This window comes from Colletotrichum siamense (assembly GCF_013390195.1).
Source record: "Colletotrichum siamense strain Cg363 chromosome Unknown KSG_Cg363_contig05, whole genome shotgun sequence".
Classification (NCBI taxonomy): domain Eukaryota; kingdom Fungi; phylum Ascomycota; class Sordariomycetes; order Glomerellales; family Glomerellaceae; genus Colletotrichum; species Colletotrichum siamense.
Window position 1 is genome coordinate 2,801,279 of NW_023501018.1, and position 24,768 is coordinate 2,826,046.

General features: G+C 55.2%; 6 protein-coding genes across 6 annotated transcripts; 5 read left to right on the forward strand and 1 right to left on the reverse strand.

The window, feature by feature from the left end:
• Positions 1-4,139: 4,139 nt before the first annotated feature.
• Positions 4,140-5,045, forward strand: CGCS363_v008317 (uncharacterized protein; the record flags this gene model as incomplete). The annotated part of the gene is made up of 1 exon (XM_036640166.1): positions 4,140-5,045. The coding sequence occupies one exon, from the start codon at positions 4,140-4,142 to the stop codon at positions 5,043-5,045; it is 906 nt and encodes a 301-aa protein (XP_036494433.1).
• Positions 5,046-5,679: 634 nt separating this feature from the next.
• On the forward strand, positions 5,680-7,737 carry CGCS363_v008318 (tRNA (guanine(26)-N(2))-dimethyltransferase; the record flags this gene model as incomplete). The annotated part of the gene is made up of 1 exon (XM_036640167.1): positions 5,680-7,737. One exon carries the CDS (start codon positions 5,680-5,682, stop codon positions 7,735-7,737), a length of 2,058 nt encoding a protein of 685 aa, XP_036494637.1.
• A 3,516-nt stretch (positions 7,738-11,253) lies between these two features.
• Positions 11,254-12,798, forward strand: CGCS363_v008319 (Monoogygenase; the record flags this gene model as incomplete). Its single annotated transcript, XM_036640168.1, has 1 exon — positions 11,254-12,798. The coding sequence occupies one exon, from the start codon at positions 11,254-11,256 to the stop codon at positions 12,796-12,798; it is 1,545 nt and encodes a 514-aa protein (XP_036494638.1).
• A 53-nt stretch (positions 12,799-12,851) lies between these two features.
• CGCS363_v008320 (uncharacterized protein) lies at positions 12,852-13,250 on the reverse strand (the record flags this gene model as incomplete). Its single annotated transcript, XM_036640169.1, has 2 exons — positions 12,852-13,155; positions 13,213-13,250. 2 exons carry the CDS (start codon positions 13,248-13,250, stop codon positions 12,852-12,854), a joined length of 342 nt encoding a protein of 113 aa, XP_036493945.1.
• Positions 13,251-17,376: 4,126 nt separating this feature from the next.
• On the forward strand, positions 17,377-18,563 carry set5-3 (SET domain-containing protein 5; the record flags this gene model as incomplete). Its single annotated transcript, XM_036640170.1, has 2 exons — positions 17,377-17,620; positions 17,686-18,563. The coding sequence occupies 2 exons, from the start codon at positions 17,377-17,379 to the stop codon at positions 18,561-18,563; spliced, it is 1,122 nt and encodes a 373-aa protein (XP_036493944.1).
• A 557-nt stretch (positions 18,564-19,120) lies between these two features.
• Positions 19,121-21,557, forward strand: yheS (putative ABC transporter ATP-binding protein YheS; the record flags this gene model as incomplete). The annotated part of the gene is made up of 5 exons (XM_036640171.1): positions 19,121-19,210; positions 19,266-19,440; positions 19,491-19,706; positions 19,754-19,949; positions 20,000-21,557. 5 exons carry the CDS (start codon positions 19,121-19,123, stop codon positions 21,555-21,557), a joined length of 2,235 nt encoding a protein of 744 aa, XP_036493943.1.
• Between the last annotated feature and the right edge of the window lie 3,211 nt (positions 21,558-24,768).

Here is a 24,768-nt window from a genome sequence, read left to right on the forward strand (position 1 = left end):
ATAGACAGCGGATTTGTGTTCCGGTATCTCCAAGCAGTGAGTTCGCACAGGCCGGCCTTCTCTCCGCGTCAACCTCTAGTCCCTGAAGCCATGTTCTTGAAGGAGCCAAGCAAGAGCCTGATTGGTCGCTCAAGAAGCTGATAATCTGGCAACCCCGCGTTCCAAGTCGTTGCGTGAGTCTCTGCCCAGACAGCGCGACGAGTTAATTAGGCTCGAGCTGAATGAGATGTTCCAAGTTGCTGGTTATCTTGGCTACCTTACCTTACGTTAGCATAAGGGCAGTGCCGGGTAAATGTGGCGGCTTTGAGGCAGACAGCCCCAACGGCAGGTGACGCCCGCCAGAGATAGGCGAGGCACCTACCGTTTCTCCCCAGAGTGGAAGTAAGCACGCTGAACAGAGCAAACGGAGGACAAATTCCGTCAATCAGCATTGCCGAAAGGCGCCAGGTCAGTGGTTTCCTTGGGGGGGGGGGGCGGAGGTGCTAGACTGGGGAAGCAAGGAAGGGGGTGCACCTTATCCGTACCTGGTGGGAGTCTGGGACAGGAAGGACACGAAGGACAGGAGGGACAGCAGGATCTGAGTTGTTTTGTGGCGGCTTCACAGTGTTCCCTGGTAGGTCCTCCGCAGGTGCAGCGTGTTGACCTTACCTTACTTTACCTTATCTGTGGGGAAACATCGAAAGATGTGCCCCAGACAGGGGATCCTCCGGGAAGTACCTTCCACGTCTCGGTGCCCTGGCCCGAGCACCGGCTCCGGAGTGGACGTGGTCGTGGACGTGGACCCCTTCCTTCTCCTTCCACGCTCCTCCTCGTCGTGGCCGTGGACCGTGGTCGGCTTGACTCTGGTTGAGTACCTAGCGTCTCTGAGTCTCTGACAGTCATGATTGATCTCCCGAGGCCAGGCCCGCCAGACAGCCCAGCCCTGCAAGTCCCTGACTTGAGCTGGCAGGGCATTCTCGGCGCAATATGCCCTGCCCTGGGGCCCTGGGGCCCCTCCATGCTCTCCCACTCCCACTACATCTCCAAACAGACTGGACATGGACCCTCCCAAGGCCCCCGAGCCCCAAGCTCCCCAACCCCAGAAATCAGGGCATGATAGCTGGACAGGGGTATTGGAAATGGCGACATGGTATGGTCTCGGTGCTTCCTCTTTCCCAATCTGAACTGGATTCTCACAGCCCTCTCAGCCGTTCTTGTCTCTAGCAATTTGCTTTTCTCCGCTTGGGATTCAGCGCACAAAAGATCCGCCATGCGCATCAAGGGAGCGATGAATGGGAACGACGCCCTGCAACTGCAGCCGCCATCACCGAGTGGCGTGTTTGTTCACACCTTGCTCACCTACCTTACCTCAGGTACCTTACCTACCTAGGTGAACACCTGGACCACAGCCCGTCGTTGCTCATCCTCCGATAGCACGATAATCATTGAATGGCCATTGCCTGTGCCTGGTTATCCTTGACTTGCCGCCTCAATCAGAGCCCTCGTTTCTTCCCCATGGCACCCATCTTCCCCCGGACCCCAAATGGTGGCGGAAAACCCGACATTCTATCCGTATGCGCCCAAAGGAGCCTCCGCCGCCAACCATGTCGCAACCTCGCCAGTTCCAAGAAGCGAGTTATTAGCAACATGGCCCCAGATCACCCCATTGTGTCTTCATTTCCTCCCTCTATTGCCGCCGAGGGTCCCGGCTTCCCCGTATAGGCAACCAGAAGGGAAATCCGGCTCGCTCTCCACGCTCGCTGTCGTCTCCTTCGCACTATTCCTTCTCATTCCCGCATCTATCCGCCGCCCATCATCCAATTCGGCCCTCTCCCAACCCCAGCCCCAGCGGTGGTTCCCCAGACACATCCTCGCAACGGTGTGGCTCTAGTACCCGCACCCTCACCATCCTCGCCACGCCGCAGTCGTCCTGGACCTGCATCGATACGAGCCAAGCTTCCATGGGCACATCGCCTCGATGCGAGGACCAACCAATCGAACATTCGACCGCTGCTTCTTCCCGGCCTTCCTTAATTTGTTTGGCGTCAGGTCCGTTTGATTGCTCCAATCCCCCCAAGAATAACCAATCTGAAGCAACCCTGCGAGTGACAGTGTTCCAGTTGAACACTTGCACTTCCCGAATTGAATTCCGACATGCCGTGTAGTTTGTTTCCCCGGGAAGTCAAGATGCCCGATATGCCTAGCTGCAATGCTGAGGATATAGCATCACACCACCTTCCATAGGGGTTCATCCGATTAATCTCCCTCGCTCCCGGCCATGTGTGCACACCACAACTGCCTCACCGGCTCCCTCGCAACACCATCTCGGCTTTCACTGGCAACTCGGTGAACACATTTGCCCGCCTCGGTCGCCCGGTCTATTGAAGGCCCCCGCGATCTAAGATCTTCCGGTATCTCCATTCCGGAACCCGTAGCGAGTTGCCCCTTGTGCGGGGTGCATTGTGTTCTGCGAATATGCGGCGCAGGTTTCAGGGAATTGCGGCCCGGGGAAGAACGCTGATCTCCATGTCGGGTAGCATCGAAGGCAGTGAACGCAACTCACTATCTTGCCGGATCTCTTCACCGACCCGGCGTGGGTTGACACACTTGCCGACGGGCCTCGGAGTCGGATAGCGTTTTGCTCTGAATCTGTCCCAGCAATCTGGGTTCCTCCCGAGTGTGCGTTGCATCCCAACTTAAAGCAATATATGATAGGAGTTCGTCCAAAATAAGTAATCCGGATCTGTGGTACGATTTGAACGGATGGGCAAGGGTCTTCCGTTGGCCATATCGAGAAATCCCTCCAATCTCTGAGAGCGTGCCCAGTTGATTCTTGCGTGAACTCGCTACTTCGACCCGTTCTAGCATCGGAATGTCCTCCGTCAAAAAAAGGGCGAGGAGACTCGTTTCTGATGTTCTCCTTGAGAAAGTCATTCAGCTCCTTCATCCGACACACCAAGAGCTTTCGGCAATCTCTACGTCAACTTTGATGACTTGTTGATGTCACTGAGCTGCGCTTCAAATCTGGGGCTTATGTCCTCGGGTGATGGCAAGCGTGTAAGCGACGCAGCACGCTTTGGAACAGACTTACCCAGGGATGCCTTTCGGTCTGGAGAGATGTCGAATACGGAGGCCAGGTCTACAGAGCTCTCTAAGTGCCCTTTCCAACATATTGGTTCTGTCTACGTGGGTACAATCAAGAATGCGAAGTGATGTGCTTGCTAATGCGTCTTCTCTTCGCAACATTACGCTTAAAAGAAATCAGAAAAAAACAAAAAAAAACACACACAACGATGCCCAGGTTTGTAACGCCATGTGTTTTTACGGTCGTGGAGCGTCACTATGGCACCGATCCAGCCGGAAAGAAAAAAAAACCTCAAGCTCTTATGTCGGGCCACTGGTGATGATTTGGAGTGAAAACTTGTCTCATTGCACATGAACAAGCCCAGCAACCCTCATGATGCCAGAACCGAACGGCGTTACGTGGCCAACAACGGCGTCCGTTGCCCAAGCCATGGGTGTCTTTCAAGAGGCACCAGCAATCGTTGCTAGTCTTGACGGAAATGGCAAGAAGGAGCAAAACCGTGAGGCCTTGAGCAGTTGCGCCAACCGGCAGGAGAGGTCTTGGAAGTCTGGCTGAGGGAGACACGATCTTTCCCGTACTGGGTTCCCTTGATACTGGATGGTCTAGTTACACCCATCACTTCATTGTAAGTAACTCTTCGTTGATTGCGAACGGAAGGTCGCTGCTGCCTCGCATAATTCGCTGGTGATGGCGCGAAAGCTACTTGCCTTGAGGAGAGAAGGTTGGTCACCTCCTGCTGTAAAAGTGATTCTTGCCGACACATGTGCTCTTGCTTTTCGAAACCATGAATCGTTCTCGCCTCCGTTGAGACATCGTGCCCAGACGTACCTGCCAGACATGTGTTTACGTCGTCCCCCTTCGTCGTCCTCGGCCATCGTCTCTCTCGTTGTCTTCTCCCTTCATCATCGACACTACCTCAACGACTTGCCTCGTGCGCTGATACTTTTTGGTCTATACTGGTAAGTCTACGCATTGCCGACAGCTATCAAGCCACTAACAGCGTTTATCACAGACACCGACTTTCCCTACAAACACACACATCACTCGTTTACAGCGTGCTGTCCCGATAGCAACCATGAGAGAGCTTCCCCCTCTGCAACTTGACGGCATCGAGTCCGAGCGAGAGGAGGAGATGGAGATTCAGGCCGAGAACGACGCTGAGAAGTCGGCTGCCAAGGAGGAAGAGGATAAGGGAGCTTTCGACACGCTCACGGGGTTCTTCCAGCCTCAGACCAACGCTCCGCCCAAGAAGCCTAAGCATCGCCGCATCAGGTACCGCTTTCTCACTCCATCAGAGTGGGCCATCTTCGCTCATGGCATCGGTGGCGTCAAAGACACTGAAGGCCACGTCGCCCTCCATCCCACCTGCTGGTACTACCCGCCCAAGGGCATTCCCAGCGGTCTGTACCGAGACGTTATCTGGCACCGTACCAAGTACTTCTACTTCTATCACGGCATGAGCACCATCCGCTGGTTCGGATACATCTTGCAAATCATCTTGGGCGCTGTCCTCACCGCCATCGGCTCCATGTCCTTCAAAAATGGTACACCGATCACCATCATTGCCGCGAGCAACACTATCAATGCTGGCATTCTCGCCCTTCTGCACAATAGTGGCCTGCCTGACCGCTACCGCTCCGACCAGGCGGAGTTTAGCGAAGTTGAGGACCACATCAAGAAGGTTCTCGACACTGGTGTTGTCCCCGAAGACATGACAGTTGATCAGGCCCTCGTCCAGTGCTTCGATCTCTACTGGGAGGCCAAACAAACAATTCAAGCCAATATTCCAGCGGTGTATACCCCGAGCTCAGTTCTTCAAAGCGGTCAACGGGCTCCTGAGAAGGGCCAGAAAGAGGGTCAGCCTGGCACACCGGGACAGGCACCAGGCAATACCGGCCGCGGCTCAGTGATTGCCTCCAGGGTTTCTGCATCAGCCTTGGCAGCCAATGCTGGAGCCGGAGACAAGGTTAAGGAGAAGTAGAAAGGAAATCGCAATTACATTTGAGAGGGAGCATTCTGTTAGAAACTTGCATTATCGATGAGCTTCAGTTATGCACGGGAAGGAACGGGGGATGTCAATGAGTGTTCGTGCTTTTTTGGAGGCAACAAAAAGTGGCCATGTATCTTAGTGAGAGGATAACCAACGTCTGGGTTGGAATTCGTAATAGTGGTAGAGGAGTCACGATAAGGAGAGAACTTACGGTATGGCTGGAGTTGAGTTGAAGTTAGTTGCTGTTGTCAAGATTCCTCGGTGCAGTTTGTCACCGAATGACTCACCGCCTTCGGCAGAATACATGGACCCACTGAAATTTCTCTCGCAGACCTGTAGTACCTTTGACTTCAGTGACAGATCAAAGCAAAGCCGACCCCAAAATTGTGAACGCTCAATCGCATTACATATCTGTATGTTGATTCCGTACATACGAGGAGGTATTCGCCAAGGCACACGCGCTGCGAGCCGGCTACTACGACAACCGCTCCCATTGAGGGCATCCGGTCTATTGCGTCGCACGGATTGCTCTGTCGCATCTCATACTCGTCTCATTTTGAGGGGCAGCTTTCCTTCAGCCAGACGGTGCAGCACCCAAGCCGGCGAGGACCCGAAAATTGAAAAGATGGGCGCGGAAGACCCCGTTATCACTTACGATGGCAAGGAGTTCAAGGGCGTGAAGGAGGGCAAAGCCACCATCTTGGTCCCTGCTGAGGCCGCGGGAAAGCAAGGGAAGCAGCAGGTTTTCTACAACCCGATCCAGCAATTCAACCGCGACCTTTCAGTTTTGGCCATCAGGGCCTATGGCGAGGAAGTGGTCGAGCGTCGCGCGGCGCAGCCGGCTTCCAAGCGCAAGGAGAAGAAGAGGCGGCGCGCCGCGGGAGACGACGGCGGCGACAGGCCGGCCAAGGTTCAGGTAACGGACGACGGCAAGCCGGCGGAGACAACGAACGGCGAAGCGCAGAGTGCGCAAACAGAAAGCGGCGCTGCTAACGATGCTAAGGCCGAGACGGAGGAGATCGCACCCCCGGCTGCCGCTACCGAGCCTCAGGACGCCGAAGACAAGTCCGCTCCCGAGAAGAAGGCCCCCAAGTTCACCATCCTCGATGCCCTGTCGGCCTCTGGACTACGTGCGCTGCGCTACTCGCATGAATTACCGTTCGTGACGTCCGTCACGGCCAACGACTTGACAAAGTCCGCTGTCGAGTCGATAAAGCTGAATGCGAAGCACAACGGGCTGGAAGACAAGATCCAGGCGAACCACGACGATGCCATCGCCCACATGTACAGGCGCATCGCGGACGACCTCTCCAAGCGCGACCGCTTCGGCAACCCCAGCAAGGAGAACAAGTACGATGTCATCGATCTCGACCCTTACGGAACTGCTGCCCCGTTCATCGACGCTGCCGTGCAGGCAGTCAGGGACGACGGCGGTCTGCTCTGCGTCACCTGCACTGATGCCAGCCATTGGGCCGGCCACTGCTACGCCGAGAAGAGCTTCTCGTTGTACGGTGGTGTCCCCATCAAGGGTCTTCACTCTCACGAAGTTGGTCTGCGCATCATCATTCACGCGTTGACGACCGCGGCGGCTAAGTACGGTCTGACCATCGAGCCCCAGCTGTCGCTGTCCATCGACTTTTACTGCCGCATCTTCGTCAAGGTCCGCAAGTCCAAGGACGCGGTCAACTACCAGGGAGGCAAGACGATGATTGTGTACAACTGCCCTGGCTGCTCGGCATGGGAGACGCAGCCTATGGTGCGGACTCGCCCGTACCCCAAGAAGAAGGATGGATACTTTTACAAGCATGGCCTGTCTCAAGGTCCTCCGACGGACTCACACTGCCAGCACTGCGGCTCGGCACAGCATATTGCAGGACCGATGTACGGCGGCCCATTGCACAATGCGGAATTCATCGAGCGCATTCTCGACCTCATTCCCACGGTCGACAAGAGTGTTTACCAGACGACCACGAGAATAGAGGGCATGCTCCAGACGGCTCTCGAGGAGTACATCCCTGGCCCGGAGCCCGCGGAAGCGGTTGATCCCAAGGACAAGGAGCTTGCGAGGATCGACCACTACCCCTTCTTTGTCATGCCCAGCAAGCTGGCTGGCACGCTCAATACACAGCAGCCTCCGGATGATGTCTTCAGGGGCGCACTGAGGCACCTCGGTTACCGTGTCACGCGCAGCCATTGCCGACCTGGCAGCGTCAAGACGGACGCGCCGTGGGAGGCTATCTGGTTCATCATGCGGGAGTGGGTTCGCCAGAAGGCCCCCGTCCGCACCGACAAGATCAACCCTCAGATGCCGGCATACACGCTGCTAGGTCTGGACAAGGCGGAGAAGCACGGTGATGCCAAGTCGGCCGACGAGATCAAGGAGACTGAAGAAGCCACCCCGACTGAGGCCAAGAAGGCAGAGGTGACTGAGGCCAAGAAGGCAGAGGTGACTGAGGAAGGGGACAAGAAGGACGTTGAGATGCAGGACAGCACGGAGGAAACGGCGAAGGCGGCGGAGAAGAGCGAGGAGAAGGCGGCGTCGCAGGAGGAGCTGCGAAAGACGCTCGTGTTTGACGAGAAGCTCGCACAGTTGGGTAAGCGCACGCAGGGAAAGAAGTTGGTCAGATACCAGATGAACCCGAGAGAGAACTGGGGCCCGATGACGCGAGCCAAGGGGCAGTGATGGACGAAAGCGAAAAGAAGAAGTTGGGGTTGTTTTAGTCGATACTTTGGAGGCAGACCAGAATACCAGAGTTGAAGAATTTGAATTGCGAGGTAAACCTCTCCCCCGCTTGCCCTGCCCTTCCCTGGCCCCGCGCCATCTCCGTCACTGCTGGTGCTTCCAAACTTGAGAAGATGGAAGATGCTGACTAGGAGCTCGACAGACGTCGAGATGTCATTCTTGTTCGGCGCCCCTCAACCAAGCAGACGCCAGCGCCAGCGGACAAAGTCAACAGACTTCCTTTCTCGGGACTTGGCGAGACTCCACGGTTCGCGGCGGTCCCCCACCAAGGATGCGCGAAGGTGGGCTTTTTGCTTCGGCTTCGGCTTCGCCCCTCGCGACCCGCATGGGTAAGCAGCGCAACCAAAAATGGCGCGCGCCGTATAGCCCGCATTCCAGCGCTAATATACCCCAATTCAGATTGAAGAGGTGGGATGGCCGAGTGGTCTAAGGCGACAGATTTAAGCTCTGTTACTCGAGAGAGTGCGCGGGTTCGAACCCCGCTCCCATCATTTTGGCCTGTCTACACTTTTGTTCCAATGGCCAATGTTGTTCATTTTTCGTTTTGGCTGCTGTCCGCCATGTTTTCTGGAGTTGCACGCAATTGTGTGCTGTTTCGTGAAGGTGCGTTGTGGACGGCCGGTTGTGTGTGCTGGCGGGCCATGTCTGGTGCTGAGGCGGCCTGTTGTGACTCGCTGCGGGCGTCGGGTGCCGTGACTGCGATTGGTTCGGCGATGCTGGCCGCTGACGGGCACAGATTCCAGCGGCTTAGGGACCCAAGATAACGGGCAAGATTGCGAGATCTACCCCGCCTGTGCAGCCGCTGCAGCGGGCGACTCACTACAACACCAGGGTCGGGTCTGCCAGAAATAACGCAATCAGCGGGCGGATGACACACTTGGACAGGCACATGCCGCGCAACCGGACCTTTGGGCTGCATGCTTGCTTACAATTCCCACTCTTGCTGCGGCGTCCTGTTCGTTCGCTCGGAATTGGACATAAGAGGTACCTTACCAGACCACCAGGACTTCCAGCGCAGCCGGCTTATTTTTCGACCTCACACCGAGACATTGCTCCGGGTCCCAGGGATACCAGAGATACCGGCACCTGCCTGAACGGGCTGACTGTCTTTGTGCTGTCTCGAGTGGCTGCCTAGGAGCTACCTAGGTCCCGATCCCTACTCCCAACGTGCCGGCGATAACTTGCCATCCACAACTGCAATCAACTAAATTAGAGACAGGAATCTTGTTGGACAGCAGAGGCCAGAAAGAGTCATCCACTGCCTCCCCATAGCACGATGGATGTTGCAGAGCCTCTGGGTTTCGAGCCCCGCGACCACGGGTTGGTACCCCGCCGAGCCCTCGATGCCACCTTCGTCGATGGCAAGCTGAGCTTCACATCCCAGCGCGGCAGTGAATCCGTACGCCCGGAGGAGATTATATTCATAATCCCGGCGAATCCTCACCTCAGCTCGGGTCCCATTATCTGCGCACTGAGAGAGGACGCTGAAGACAAGGAATTTCCGTATCAGCTGGACATCTTCTTTGTCGCCGGCGACCTGCCCCCAGAGCTCACTGACGGCCTCCTACTCTCGCAATTCCCGGACCACCTCAATCCTCAACCAAGCCGCCACGATGTTCACTTCATCGTTTCTACAAAGTCCGGCCTGGGCCATGCTCCGAAATTCTGGGACAATGTGGTCCAGCCACTGGTCATTCTCGCGGATCAAAAAGCACCAGGCGGCATGTCATCGCAAAGCAATGGCTTGTCTGACAGGTTCAACGTTCTTATCACCAAAGACGCCGACAGCGTTCGCAACTTTGCAAAAGACAACTGGGCTTCAAGGACGCAAAATCAACCGGGTTCTTCTGCTACCAAGACCGAATTGATTGTTCTGATGAGTGGCGATGGTGGCGTTGTCGACTTGCTCAACGGATGCGAAGAAACGGAGACGCCGACTGCTCTTCCGACCATCGCCGTGCTGCCTCTCGGCACCGGAAACTCCAATTTCCACTCATCCCACAAGCCTCTCTACACCGAGAACGGGCCGTCGCACATGGTGCTCGGCCTCCGCACGCTCTTCTTCGGCACGGCCGCCCCGCTCCCCAGCTTCCGTGCCTCTTTCTCCCCCGGCGCCCGGTTGGTGACATACACTCCGGAACCTGACGCCGAGAAGCCTGAGGATGTCAACCTCCGCAATGATGGCGTTGACCACCTTTTTGGAGCCCTCGTAGCCAGCTACGGCTTTCATGCCCAGCTTGTTTGGGAGAGCGACACGCCCGAGTACCGCAAGCACGGAGACAAGCGCTTCGGCATGGTCGCACAGGAGCTGCTCAAGGAGAGCCATGCGTACACCGCCAAGGTCGAGGTTCGAAGCCCGGACGGCGCTGCGCTGAAGGCGCTGCCGAGGGAAAAGTACAGCTATGCGCTGGCGGCGATGGTGTCAAACCTGGAGAAGACGTTTACGATCTCGCCCGGCAGCGGGCCGCTGCAAGGCCGGCTGAAGCTGGTTCACTTTGGCGCCGTGGGAGCGGAGAAGACGATGGAGATCATGATGGCTGCTTATAAGCAGGGCTCGCATGTGGGAATGAGGTGGAAGAATGGGGAGCAGGAAGACTACGTCGGCTACGAGGATACGGAGGAGATCAGGGTGACGATCGGGGAAAGCGACCCTCGCTGGCGCAAGGTCTGCATTGACGGGACAATCGTCGAGATACCAGAGGACGGTTGGATGGCTGTCGCCAAGGTGAAGCATCCGCTGTTCAGCATCCTCGCTGATCGATCCATGTTGTGAGGCGGTTATTGTGGGCAACAGAAATACAGGCGGCGAAGAGACGGACTAGAAACATGCAATAATGATTGAACGCGCCTATCACGGATAATGAAAACAAATTTCTATCCCAGAGAACGAAACGTACCGACGATGATATTCAAAGTATGGTCGGATCGGTGGAGCGATGGCTCCGTTCAAGCTCACAACGGCGTGCTCGGCGCCCGAACGGGACGGATAGTCGGAAGAGCGAGCGGCTAGGACGGGACGCCGCAGCAGGATGCGAAAGCTTCTGCCTGTTGATGCATGTTTCAGTCACCAGCCCAACCTTTTCCCGCACTTCGGGCGAACTTGCCAGTGAATCTTACTTGTTGGACTCTTCTGAGGTACGGAATGCCCGAATTACCCCGAATGAGACCATTCCATGCTAGTGCGCCACAAAGCCCAGCCCAGTGACAGACACGAAGAACATGTGTACGCAGCGACACGAAGTCGGGACCGAGAGCTGTGGCTTTCAACCAAGGTTCCTGTCCTCAAAGGAGACTCGGGCCCGATTTCAATGCCTCAGATGCCAGAGTCAACTTCAGTGATGTCTTGTATAAATACTCTTTTAATCCACGACACCAAACGCTGGTTTCATTTCAACGTCTTCAATCTTGCCAACATTGCCTCTCTTTTCTCATAACAGCCGGTTCACAACTAAAGAAATGACCCAGCTTTACGATGTCATTGTTGCCGGCGCCGGGCCGGTTGGCCTTCTCTTGGCATGCGAAGTAGCCCTAGCAGGCGCATCCGTCCTCATCCTCGAACGGGACGCCAAGCCCGAGTCCGAGTGGAAGAGCAACCCCGTCGGCTTCCGGGGTCTCCACCTCCCCTCCATCGAGCTGCTCTACCGCCGCGACCTCCTCGGCAAGCTCTACGACCTCACCAACCGGCCCCACACCCCCCCGAAAGGGCCCGGGATGCAGTTCGGCGGCCATTTCGCAGGCATCCCTCTGAACCTAAACCAGCTCGACCTGAATCGCTGGAAGTACCGCCTCCCGGGCCCATCGCTGATGCCAGGCCCCATCACGATCGACCGCATTGAGGCTGTCCTCACCGAGCGGGCGGAGAGCCTGGGCGTCACGATCCTCAGGGGTCATGGGTTCAAAAGGATCGTCGAGGAGACGCAGAGCGGGATCACAGTGGGAGCAGGAGACGAAGGACAGAACTTCCGCGGGCGGTGGCTCGTCGGATGCGACGGCGGCCGGAGCGTGATCCGCAAGGCGGCAGGGTTCGAGTTCGCCGGGACGGAAGCGACTTTTACCGGGTACGTCGTCCACTGCGACCTGGATCATCCCGACAGGCTGGTGCCGGGGTTCGTGCCCACGCGGCACGGCATGTACATCTTCAGGAAGCCCGACATGGTGTACCTGATGGACTTTGACGGCGGCGCGGGGCAGAAGGCGGAGCACTCGCTGGAGCGGCTGCAGGACATCCTGAACCGCGTCACGGGCAAGCCGGACGACGTGCGGATGACCAAGATCCATCTCGCGACGCCGTTCACGGACCGGAGCAAGCAGGTGACGACGTACCGCAGGGGGAGGGTGCTCCTCGCCGGAGATGCGGCGCACATACATCCCCCTCTCGGGGGCCAGGGCATGAACTGCGGGCTGGGCGACGCTATGAACCTGGGCTGGAAGCTGGCTGCCTCGGTCCGACAAGAGCAGCAAAGCCCCGACGGCAAGGCCAACTTTGAGTTGATTGATACGTATGAGAAGGAGAGGTATCCGATTGGAGAGTTCGTCCTCGAATGGAATCGGTCGCAGGTTGCGGCGCTGCAGCCGAACGAGACCGGGTACGCCGTCCAGAAGCTCGTCCGCGACCTGATCGCCACCGACGACGGCGCGAATCATTTCATCGACCGGGTCTGGGGCCTTTCGCAGCGGTATGATCTCGGCAGCGACGTGCATCCGGCCGCAGGACGAAGCGCCCCGGACTTTACATTCAAGGACGGCACGAGGTTGGGGCCCAAGATGGAGCAGGGCCGGGGAATGCTCATCGACTTTGAAGACGACGGCACGCTGAAGGATTTGGTCACGGAGAAGTACGAGAAGAGGCTCGACTACATCGGAGCAGACGTGGAAGACAGGTGCGGAATCCGTGCTTCATTGATTCGGCCAGACGGATTCGTTGCGTGGGCGGTGGAAGAAGGTGCGGAAGTAAATTTTGATGAATTGAATGTTGCGCTAGAGAAGTGGTTTAAAATCTAGAAAGAGCAAGAAGTGCTGGTGGTGGTGGTATCCGTCATGAACATTTTGTACTTTTAGAAGTTGGACAGTCTCCTCACAATCGGCCTCGAGGAGAGAGGCACGACCTCGCGCTTGTAGATTCCCCTCTTCAGCTCAGAACGCGCAGACCCGCAGCTAGCAAAGAAAGAGTCTCCCAGAGTCTGGCAGTCCCCGTCGGTGAACCTCGCCGGCAGTTTGGTGCAGAGCTCGTTGTCCTCGCTGAGGATGCCGCCGCGCTGGCTGCAGAGCTGGCGGCCGCCGGTCCTGATGACAGACGTGCTGAGGGTTGCTTTGCACTGGCATTGGATGGTGCCTTGTTGTGCGAGGCCGAGGCCGAAGCTATGAACTTTCGTTAGATACATGCTCACATTACTGTAGAGAAAGGTTTAAACTTACCAGAGAGCGAGCATGATGTAGGAGATGATGAACTTCATTTTGAATACGGATTTCGGGTGTGATTTTTGGAGCTCTGGTTGGGTATCTTTGATATGAACAAATCGGAGAAGTGGATGGATGGAGCTGTAGAGATAGTGTAAAGCTGCTGGTGAAGGGCAGATGGCGTTGGTCAGAGAAGAGCCGCAGATCTTTATACAAGCAATGCCGAGCCGGCCGCACGTTCATGATCAACCGGCTCAATTTGACAGCCCTGTCATCCCATCGTGTGGTCTAAAGTGGATTTGACTCGCGTCCGCCTTCCTCTCACTGGTCCTCCTGGTATCCAAGCATCCCGAATAAAGCACTGCAGTGGCGTTGTTGCCGGCCGAAAAAGGGCTGAGAACGTTGCAAAGGAGGGGGAAAGGGTGAGAGAGCATCCCTGGTCGTCTCATGTCTGCTCAGCCCGCGTAAGCTCAATGGCAACGGCGACCAGCGACGGCATCAGTCTTGGGAGGGGAGTCCAAAGTCGCTGGGCCGGCCTTGCTTGCCTCGAAGGGCTCCCTCGCGATAACCAGCAACACGGAGCCGCCGGCCGTGCCAGTCGACGCAAGGCAGGGAGTTCCTGTGTGTCGCCCACATCCCGACGGTCAACCTCAGACGAACAATGCCAGATTTTGATCTCGTGTGGCTCGTGCAGCTTCATGGGAATGACGTTCGGGCTGACGTGGACTTGGCAGATGGGTGTTCTCTGTTGGCTAGGGCGACGTCTCAGGTTTCCGAGAAAGAGAGAGACTGAAAAATAAAAGAGGGCAGACGGCCGCGGTCGTTGGGTTGGGGGGGTTTCAGGGTTTAGGGGTAAAGGGGGCGGTAACTTTGAAACTTGAGATGGCGTGCGGGACTCCACAAAAGAATAAAAGAACTCGCTCATGCAACCAACTCTCTTTTTGGTACGTTTTTTAAAGATGGTAGATGCGGCGGTGCGATGGCGGTGTGGGATCTGGAGAAGAGCCGAGTGGTTCGTGGAGGATGACGACTGAGTTGCGAATTGAGTGTAAGAGCAATAGAGTGCCAAGACAAGCTTGTTTGTCGGTTGGCCTCGTTTAATTATAGAAGTCTTAATATCGAACCCGCCGAGCCTCTTGAGTCTAAGTGCGGAATTTTGTGTTTTCTTTAGAGCTTGAGGACTTGAGGAGTAACTTCTAGGCCTGCTGTCGGTTTAAAACGATGCAGAGGCAAGACTTGGCCGTGAGGATCACCAATCTTGCTCTGCACCAACGGCGCGATCAGCGTGAACTTCCTTGAAACAATTGATACTTACCAATAAATTTGCTGTGCTTATCAAACAAGTGTCTTCCCACGCGCGAGCGTGCTGGGCTTTACGAACTTGCACGTCGAATGGCTATTCATCTTGAGCCATGAATAATACGAGCTCAAAGCCTTTCCATAAACTTGGCCAGTGGCTCCTGTCGAGCCACATTTAAAGCCTAGTGTCTGGATTCTCTGTCTCTTCTGCGATGAAATATGGTCCATTTCGGATGAACTCTTACTAGGGCGGGCGTACGTCTTGTTGCTGGTGACTTTGTGTCTGTTCACAACGAACGCAAAGGTTTAACAAACCTATCGACAATAGGTGAAATGAGCACGTCTCTATCACTCCAAACTAGCTCTCGTTTTCATACACAGCGTTCCTTACTCGATCTCGTTCGAACCCCTGGCTACTTGTTGATTTGATTGCAACCGCTCTCGTGACGTGAGAATCGGCTTCGCGCTCATGGATATCAGCTGTCTGCGAGATTCATTTAGTAATCGACTTTCGATTGCCTGGTCAAATTTCTGTAATGATCATCAACCTGGTCCTTTTGGAGATGGCGTGAAAGAACAAATGAGATGAATGCTAAGAGGAATGCTAGAGATTTGGGCCCTTCAAGACCAATGTCATGCAGAATAGGCAAGCACAACAAGGAGTTATGAATTTGATAAAGCGACTTCTGTGACGAGCCGATGAGAAATCTTGGAAGCTTGCCAGCCTCCCATGTTGTATCTTGCTAAGTTCCGATTTATTCATCAGCCGTCAACTCATTGCTCTCGGGCATTCGCCTTGATAACACCGTGTTCGTCGACTTGTTGTAGCTTTCAAGCCTTCCCGCCCTTGAGCTTCACTCTGATTCACATCCACTTGATATGGACAAGGGTTTATGATGGCTTTTGAATATGCGGTCAACAGAAATGATCTGGAATCGAACTCCTTGTCGTTAAAGATTATTTAATACGATCAAATCACTAGATGTAACCTGGATAAGACGCGTTGCCAAGTGAGTGGCAGACACATACCTGTCTGATCGAATCACAGATCAATTGAACCTTGAAGCAGGCTACCCTGAGATCTGTCTATCTATCAAGGCCTCGCTTGACTCACATTCCAACCTTTCATGTACTGATCTGATCATGTCTTCCAGCAACAATCAATGACACAAGTCTCTGTAGCTTAGTCGGTAGAGCATCAGTCTCATGGTCTTCCTAGATGGTACTCTTGGATAGTATGAGGTAGCTGAAGGTCGTCAGTTCGAGTCTGGCCGGAGACAATTTCTTTTTCTTTTTGTCCCCTTCTGATGCCTTAATTCTTTTTGTCGATTTTACTTCTGAACGTTTTCTTCTTTTTATCAAATCATTGCAGGAAAGCAGCCAGGGGGACACAAATCATCCTCATGTGGAAGTGTTCACAGTTGTAAGTCTACATGTTTCTAGGCATCTTGAGTCCATGCGTAATCCATCCTCAACCGTCACCGAAGTTCCAAAACATCGTCATATCAATTGAATATCTTGACAGGTGATATGTGCACAAGATTTTCCGTTACTCACAATAGTCGAGTTAAATCGGTCACGATCCGTGTTCACTGGCCTCCAAGTCAAAGATGGTTTGGAGGTCTCGCGGTCTGCAGCGTCGGCAACACAAACCTCGACTACCAATTTGACGGCGAGCTCACCTTAGATCAGGTCTTCACTGTATCTGATAATACCATGAACATGCCCATAATTCCTATTCTTGCAGGCCCTGGACTCTCAGAGGAGTCGAAACAATCTGGAATTTCTAATGCCGGGTTCGTCATGGGCGGCTTGGCGACATCGTGCTCCTTGCGCCGATTACACAGCATTTCTTGATCCCAGGACAGACATGAGAAGGTTCCTGAGAGAAAAGCCCCATCCCCAAGACAGTGGCCCAGCGACTGCAACAAAGGAGGAGGTGCAAGCAGAATATGATGGATACCTCTCTCGGGTGTCATGGATCCGGACTGCGGGGCTGAAGGCGGAACCCCAGGTCCGGCGCGGGACCCGATCGGTGGAGATCCTTTAACGGAGTCGGCGAATGAATCCAGAACTAAAGGACTTTTGATAGGAACAAGGGACTTGTTGACAATGATATCTTGAATTACAAAACGATCGGGATAGTTTGATTGTAATGGTAAATGTCTCGAACACGCTCATTCATTCAATACTTGGCAGGTTGAGAACAGCGACATCAACTCCAGAAATGACGCCTCAAAGGCATTCTCATTTCAATTCCTCAAAGTGCAACGTCCCGAACCGGCATGATCACTACGAAAATGTGAATGGACACCATACCAGGTGATGTTGGATCGCGGGCCAGACTGCCGACCAGACGAGGGCCAAGTCATTCGAAACGAAACGCCCCTGAGCCCCCAAATAATCAGCGCCCCCTTTACGGGAATGGCGGTAGAATGCCACCCCAATTAGCGCCGATCACCACCCGAAGTTCACGACAGAGGGTAGCATTTGGGAGAATATGGAGGGCAATCGCCGGTCCATTCTGCACTTATCATCCAATTTACCTCTGCGATAGGAGCCGCCGGTCTGGCATTGTTTCGCATCCAGGCGACCTCCAACCCCAAAGATGCCTGTCGCGTGGGGAACACCACGGCGCGTTGACACGATCCTGTGACAGCAGATCCGTTTCGAGCGGCCCCCGGCTAGCCGGGCCAGCCTCTTTGTAGGTACGAGTAGCTAGCTGTGTTTGTCAGAATTGCAGCCACATGGCTAGAATATTTCCAAAACCTCTTCCCGCGGAGATATTCACTAAAGTCTGGAAGAAGCAATGAGAACCTAAGACACCACACGATTTTTCGTCTGAACTGCGGAGTTTAGAGACACACACACGGCCCGGAAAACATGAGATCGTCCCGTGTACTACTTTGGCTATGGCTCGCGGTCTCGCAGCAACCAAGCCCGGTTTTCGGTTATGACGGCAGCGATGGTGACGCGCAGGTTCGCGATCGTGTCTGCGACTTGGATTCATGTCACGGGCAGAGCCATTTGGGGGTTCTCGACACAGGCGGCGACTTCCCCCTCGCCGACGGGGCCGTGCCGGATGGACTGGGCGATTCCGAGGAGATTCGCGTCCGATATGGAACAAGTGAGCGCATCGCTGTCTAAACTCACTTGAGATGAACACACCCCCGCTGACAATTTCACACAAAGATCTCAAATCAGAAGATGGGCTGTGGGAGGTTCGCCCCTCGCCAGGTAAGGGCCTCGGCATCTTTGCGCGGCGCAAGATCCCCAAGGGCACGCGCATCATCGACGAGACGCCGCTCTTCACGGTCGACCCGGGGAGCCTGGTGAGCGGGCAGGGGTTTGCCTTCGATGCGATCGCGACGGCCGTCGACAGGGCCTTTGAGACGCTCAACGCGACGGCGCGGGCGGCGTATCTGTCGTGCCCGGAGCACCGCGAGATGGACGACGCGGCGTTCAGCCGGGAGGCGCTCATTTTCCGGACGAACGGGTTCACGATGGCGGGTGGGACTATCGGCATCTTTCCGCGCATCGCGAAGCTCAACCACGCGTGCACGCCGAACTCTGCGAGCGTGTCCGTCGACGGGAGGAGGATTATCTGGGCCGGGAGAGACATCGCGGCCGACGAGGAGGTGACGGTCACGTATGCACCGCTCACGGAGACGACGGAGGCGAGAAGGGCAAGGCTTGCGCAGTGGGGATTCGAATGCAGTTGCCAGTCGTGCTCGGCGAGGGACGAGGGCGCAGGAGCTGCCGACGATTTGAAGAGAGTGGAGATGAAGAGGTTGATGGGGTTGATTGAGCGGGAGCTTGGGAGCGACTCGTTTGGAGGAGACGTGTCGCCTTATGCGGAGAAGCTGGTGAAGCTTGTGGAGGAGGTCGGCCTGGTGGACTACCTCAGCAAGGCGTACAAATATGCTGCGTATGCCGCGTCACGAGCAGGGAAGTACGGCGCGGCGAGGAAGTGGGCGAAGAAGGAGTTGAAGATCCATGAGATTGCGGACGCGGAGTCGGTCTACGCCAAGGACACCAAGACCTTCATAGACTCACTTCCCCTGTTCTGAGCACAGCGCTTCAGAACTAATGCGCCCGTTACGATGGGCATCAAACTGAAGCAGAGACAACGGTTCGCCGAGCGGTGACTTGGATGAATTGAGTCACCCCGGCAGCTGCGACACCTCCGAGACGGGGAGGAAAGCGCCGAATGGGCGCCCGGGAAAGAGGGTCGGGGACGGCTGTCTTCGGCGTGACTCACATCACGGAGTGCAGCGCAACTGCAATCTGCAAACTGCATGCCACAATAGTACGTACCGTCTAGACGTTAGTTAGTGCTGGAGCGACAAGTGCGACGCCACTGATGGGCGATCGAGCACCTCTGGTTCTCAACTTACTTCCGTCGGCAACGGAGGGGGGCTGAAAGAAAAACAGCCTCGAACCCGGCCGACGATATAATCAATAAAATCTGGAGAGAGTCCTGCACCATCCGCAGCCGTGGTTCCATTGTGGACGGCTTCATCTTTCTCTCTCTCTGCGTGACTGGTCTGCAACTGGCTTGTTTTTGTTTTTGATTTGCCCATTGATCGCTTTTGCCAAGATCCTTTTGTCGACTTGTACTGCAGCAATGACGTCCATCGCCTCCGAATCAGTGGCCACAATCCTCTGCACCAGCAAGCAAACGCGGTTCAATATACAGAACACGGACCATCGCGAGGTATCCCCTCATTTGTGAAGAAATACAGCTTTCACAGCTGATCAATCTCCTGCAGTTGGAGGTAGACGGTCTCCACATCACCGTCACTTCAGGTCCGGGTACCAAACCCGGCGCCAAAGGCAAGGCCAAGGCGAGGAGCGACGGAACCGAGATTCTCGTCGATACCAAGCTGCATATCAAGGCTAGGCAAAGATATGCACTCATTGGCAGGAATGGGTCTGGCAAGTCGAGTGAGTTTAGCATGTCCGCCGCCAAGATCAACACTAACCCTCGCACCTAGCGCTGCTCAAGGCCATTTCCGAGAAGCTGATTCCCGGTATCCCCGAGGAAACTCGGATATCCATTCTTCAACAGACAGATGCCAGCAACACTGACACGGATATCCGGGCAAGCGATGCTTCGATTGGATCAGAGCAGCTCAGTCAGAGTTGCAGCGTCTTGGAGCATGTCATCGAGAAGGCAACCGCTCGATCAGATGTTGAACAGGATATAAGAGGTATGTATGGCCAAGTTCCTTTGCGACTGTAGCAAACTAAATGATAGAAGCATTGTCCGATGGCATCAACAGCACCGATCCATACGCGACGGTCCGAGCGGTTCGTGCCCTTCGCCATGAGAATAACCAGAAGCGCCTCTTCCAGTTCGATAAGAATGCCAGGTTGCGGAGTGGTGATAGAGGACTGGCAGCTCGAAAACAACTAAAGGCTTTCGAGAAGACTGTCGCGGAGTCGCAGATCTTGTAGGTAGTCCCCCGGTTATTGGAAATCGTGGACACTGACATGGACCTAGGCTGGATCAACCGCAAAGCGACATATCCGCCGAGGTTCTGAAGAATGAGACGCAAGAGGCGCTGGACATGCTCGCAGACCTTCAATTGCAGGTTGAGCCATCCAAAGTTGCCGAAACTGAATCGAAAGCCAAGCGAATCTTGACGGGTCTCGGTTTCTCGGAGGCGTACATGTCCAAGCCCGTGTCAAGTCTGTCCGGTGGATGGAAGATGCGGACAGCACTCTCAGTTTCACTTCTCCAGGAAACCGACATCCTGATACTCGATGAGCCTACCAACTTCCTTGACCTTTTGGGAATCATCTGGTTACAGAAGTACCTTGAGTCTCTGCAAGATGACGATGATGCTCCAACTCTTATCCTCGTATCTCATGACCGAGACTTCATAACGCTTTGCACCGATCTCCTCATTCTCAAGGAAAAGGGGTTGACGTATTTTCATGGCGATCTTCCCACATATGAGGCATCGCAGTCGGAGCGCAAGCTGTGGCTGACCAAGATGAAGGACGCCCAGGACAAGCAGAAGGCTCATATACAGCAGAGCATTACGAACAACATCAAAGCAGGGAAGGCGAATGATGATCAGAACAAGCTACGCCAAGCCAAGTCTCGTCAAAAGAAGCTTGACGACCGCTGGGGTCTCCAGGTCAGCGCAAAGGGCGGCAGATTCAAGCTCAATCGTGACCTCGAGGGGTACCACCTGACTGCTCGAGCCGAGATCGATATACCGCAGGACGAGCGGCCGATTTTTATTGACCTGCCCGAGCCTCCAGATCTGCGGTTTCCCGGCCCGCTGATATCGATAGAGAACGTGACGTTTCGATACTCGGCCAAGGCGAGAGGAAAGATACAGATACCTGCCGTATTGCAGGATGTCAACCTATCCGTTCACAAAGGTGACCGAGTGGGCATCCTCGGGCTCAACGGGGCTGGCAAATCGACCTTGGTGAAGCTCCTCGTTGATGAGATTAAACCTTCGTCCGGAATGATCACAACCCATCCGCGGCTGAAGCTCGGGTATTACTCTCAACATGCCGTCGAAGGATTGCAACAAATGGGCCGAGACGACGTTTCACTGACGGCTCTTTCGTTACTAACAAAGGATGTTGATGGAGAGCTGGATGAAGGACAGCTCCGTGGGATCCTTGGCAGTCTTGGGTTGCCCGGTCGAGTTGCATCCGACATTCCAGTCAGGAAGCTGTCTGGCGGCCAGCTCGTGCGTTGCGAGCTTGCTCGTATTCTCTGGCGACGGCCGCACTGTCTTATTCTCGACGAAGTAACTACCCATCTCGACTATGAGACGGTCACGGCCTTGCGTGAGTCACTGAGGGACTGGGAGGGGGCGGTCATTCTCGTCAGCCATGACCGGTGGTTCATGCGTGGTGCAGTTGAGGGGTTGATTGAAGACTCGGAGAGCGAGGAAGACGATGAGGATGAAGCTGTCTCCAGGCGACGAGCGGTATACAGATTGAAGGCCGGGAACCTGACGATCCTGGACGGCGGGGTGACGCAGTTCGAGGACGGAGTTGCAAAGAGGGTGACGAGACTGCTGAGTTCGTAGAGACTAGACAGCGATGCCTGAACAGTTGTAAAGCTCTTCATGCGAGTTGCCAGTGGGAGATGCATGCTCCCATGCTCGAAGGATTGTGTTCCTCGCAGCGAATAGATTCAAAGTTTGAAACTACTGCATAGTAGACAGTTGGTTGCGGATCCCGTATTCCAGGCAGACGAATTCCCCCAAGTTGCCCGATTAGGGAGCTCTGCTTGATCGGGACGGCGAGTCAGGGGGCGTTCGTCGCTGGGTGTGGAGATGCCGGTGTCCGCGCGTCGAGCTCCAGTCCTGTTTCCCGCGATGGGGAACCGCTGGCCCTCCTGCCAACGATTCAGGCCCGTGGGCTGTGCCTATGCAATCTTTCTTCCATCTGAGTGGCCCTGGACTTGGAGAAGCTTACGTATGGCTTCACGACGACTGATGGAAGCAATGGTGGCACGCCGGCCTACCTGCTAGACTCGAGGCCAGCCTTCAATGGTTCGAGTGCTTGGCGTATGCACGGGGGCGGCACCATTATTTTCGGGAATTAATTCAGGTCGACTGCCGCCCGGGAGCACCCTATCGTACGGGACGGAATGGCACCGATCATCTGACAGACGTCACTTCAACTCGTCGTTTCGCCCGGCGCAAGAAAGCCCAGGTTGCAGCGACGATTGTCTTTCGAGCCGACTGCCCAGAGCAATCGAACGCCAAGCCGTCAAGTTTTACAGCCTGGAACATTGTTCGCCGATATGAGGGGGCATGGCTGCGCAGCAAGTCAAGCCGAGTGGTGGACATGGAGCATGCTGGTGAAGAGGTGAGGTGAAAAGCCCACGCTGTGAGTTCGTCACAAGAAAAGAAAAAAAGCGTGGACGAGGAGATCGTCGTCACGCCCTGTGGCTGGACCTTGCCGCACGCCCGGTTGGGAGGGAAGCGTGGGGCCAGGTAGCATTGAGGGCAGGGAATAGTCGAGTACCGGCTGCGCAAGCAGCACCTCCTCAGCCCTTCTTTGCTGCCAGCGAGCCTGCTTCATCGCGCGGGGGCTATTACTGAGATGGATGTTTTGGGGCGGTCTGAACTTTTCCCCCAAAGTCAAACACACACAAGGACAGAGTTTCCTTGGCTCTCGGCGGTGAGGTGTGAGTGCGCGTCGTCTGGAGATGGAGAGCATCTGGAAGAGAGTTGGTGCTGTATGTGAGGTACTTGAATGGGTTAGACGAAGTCGGGCGAAATTTGTATTGAATTCAATAGCAAAGAGCCATAGAAGAAGATCGCCGAGACCGCCCAGGGTTGCGGGAGACGCCCAGCTTGTGTGTACCGGGCAATCTAAGGTAGATTTCGACGAGCCACTCACGACGACCCTGTGAGCAGAATCGGGCGAGCGTGCGCCGGCTAAAGGGGCGGTTCTCTGGCAGTGAAATGGCCTATTGGTTCGTTGGAGGCTGGAGGGCTGCAGGGGGTGTCATTCAGAACCTCAGTGCGTCGCCGTGCCGCAGCACGCTGTACGGATACCGCCGCAGGCACGGACAGACAGAAACAATTGCGTTTGGCCGGCCGAGTGGGAGGTGCCCATCCGATCTTTTATTGGGTTGACTTTTATGATTTGGTTTTCTGTTGTTATTTCGATTTCGAACTCACGGTGGGCAGCAAGCAGCATGTCTGAGACCTGTCGAGACGGACGAAACACTTTCCGTGCTTGTTCCCTGGACCTAGGTCGATGATGCCCCAGGCAGCGGGAGGAAGCAGCATGTACTTACTAGGTATGCTACGGATTGTAGGAGGAGGAGGAGGCTGAGAGGTTGCAACGACATGCTGTCAGCCACGTTGTGTGCTATTTCCCAAGGTTGCAACGGCGGCACTGAGCCATGATGATCGGCACTCGCTATCCGGAGTTGCCTGGTACCTAGCCAGACACCTGCTTGGTATATTTTTATCGGCAAAAGATTCAAAAGGCTGACTGCCAGTGACGGCTGAAGGGGGCATGTTTTGGCGGCTGCGAGTAAGTGAAGGACAAGGTGAAACATGCCCTGACAGAACGTGGAACTCAGCACATGTTAGCCACCGTGTAAAGAACCGTGTACTGCACGCCTTGCCTCTTTTCATCTCAACTTCTCTGCCTGCTGCTCTGCTCCCACATGTTTCCACCCGAGGCATTGTAACAGCAGACAGAACAAAGCGGGCCCCCTTCTTCAGCCGTAACACAAGAGGGTGGTTGAGGCATGTCGCGTGATGAGCAGCACATTGAATCCTTCCTGCTGTACTCTGTATCTGTACTCTGCACGGAAACAGAGAGAATGAGCTGGCCAGCCAAGCAAGCAAGGAGGAACCTTTACAATAAAAACTGGAACTGCAAGTGGGCGAAGGAATCGCAGTGGACACGCAACAGGTGATTATCAATTTGCAGCCACCCGGAACTGGGTCCGCCGCGCCCTGGGGACGTGGACTGGACGTGGACGTGGACGTGAGGTGGAGGCTGCTGCGAGGGTCGCATAGTGCGATGTGCACACAAGTCCCCTACCGGTTCCGGGTAAGGCCAGCCCAGCCCATCCCGCTTCCCGTTTCCTACCTGCCTACGGTAATGCTACAAGCTGTACCTACCATACCTTACCTTAGCATGGCGGAACCTGCCAAGTTTGACCCAGAACAAAACATGCAAATTGTTTTCCCCAGCTTCTTTCTACTCTTTGCTGGGTTGTCCTTACGTCGGCCGCGACTCTCTGTGCGTGGGTAAGAACCTAACTAAGCTGTCTGCCTGGCCTGCCTACCTCGTTATGTATCCGTAGCCCGCCCACCACCCCGTCTGCGTCAACATCTCTGAGACCTCAAGACCTTGGCTTTCCTTACTGCCTGGTTGACTGACTACCTTATGTTGCCTTTTCGTCTCTAGCTTTTGTCCTACACTGCCCTTGTCTACATACCTTACCTATCCATACCTACCTACGACCGCGGTGTGGACTCAGCGGACACGTCCTCCGTCCACCGCCTCCTTTCTGAGATAAACTCTCTCCTCATCCATCTCTCCTCCTCCTCTTCCTCCTCCCCTTGCCCTTTCCAATTGGATGCTGCGCCTCACATCGCTCGGGGCTCCATCCCGTCTCCCAAACATCCAATTGCACAGAAACACCTACTGAGGGAAGAGCACCGGTTGGTCATTAAGGCACACAGTTGCTACCGCCGCTCGTGCCCGGCTACTGTGTTACTTCTTCTACACCTCGCCTTGCCTGGGCTGACCCCGACGCCT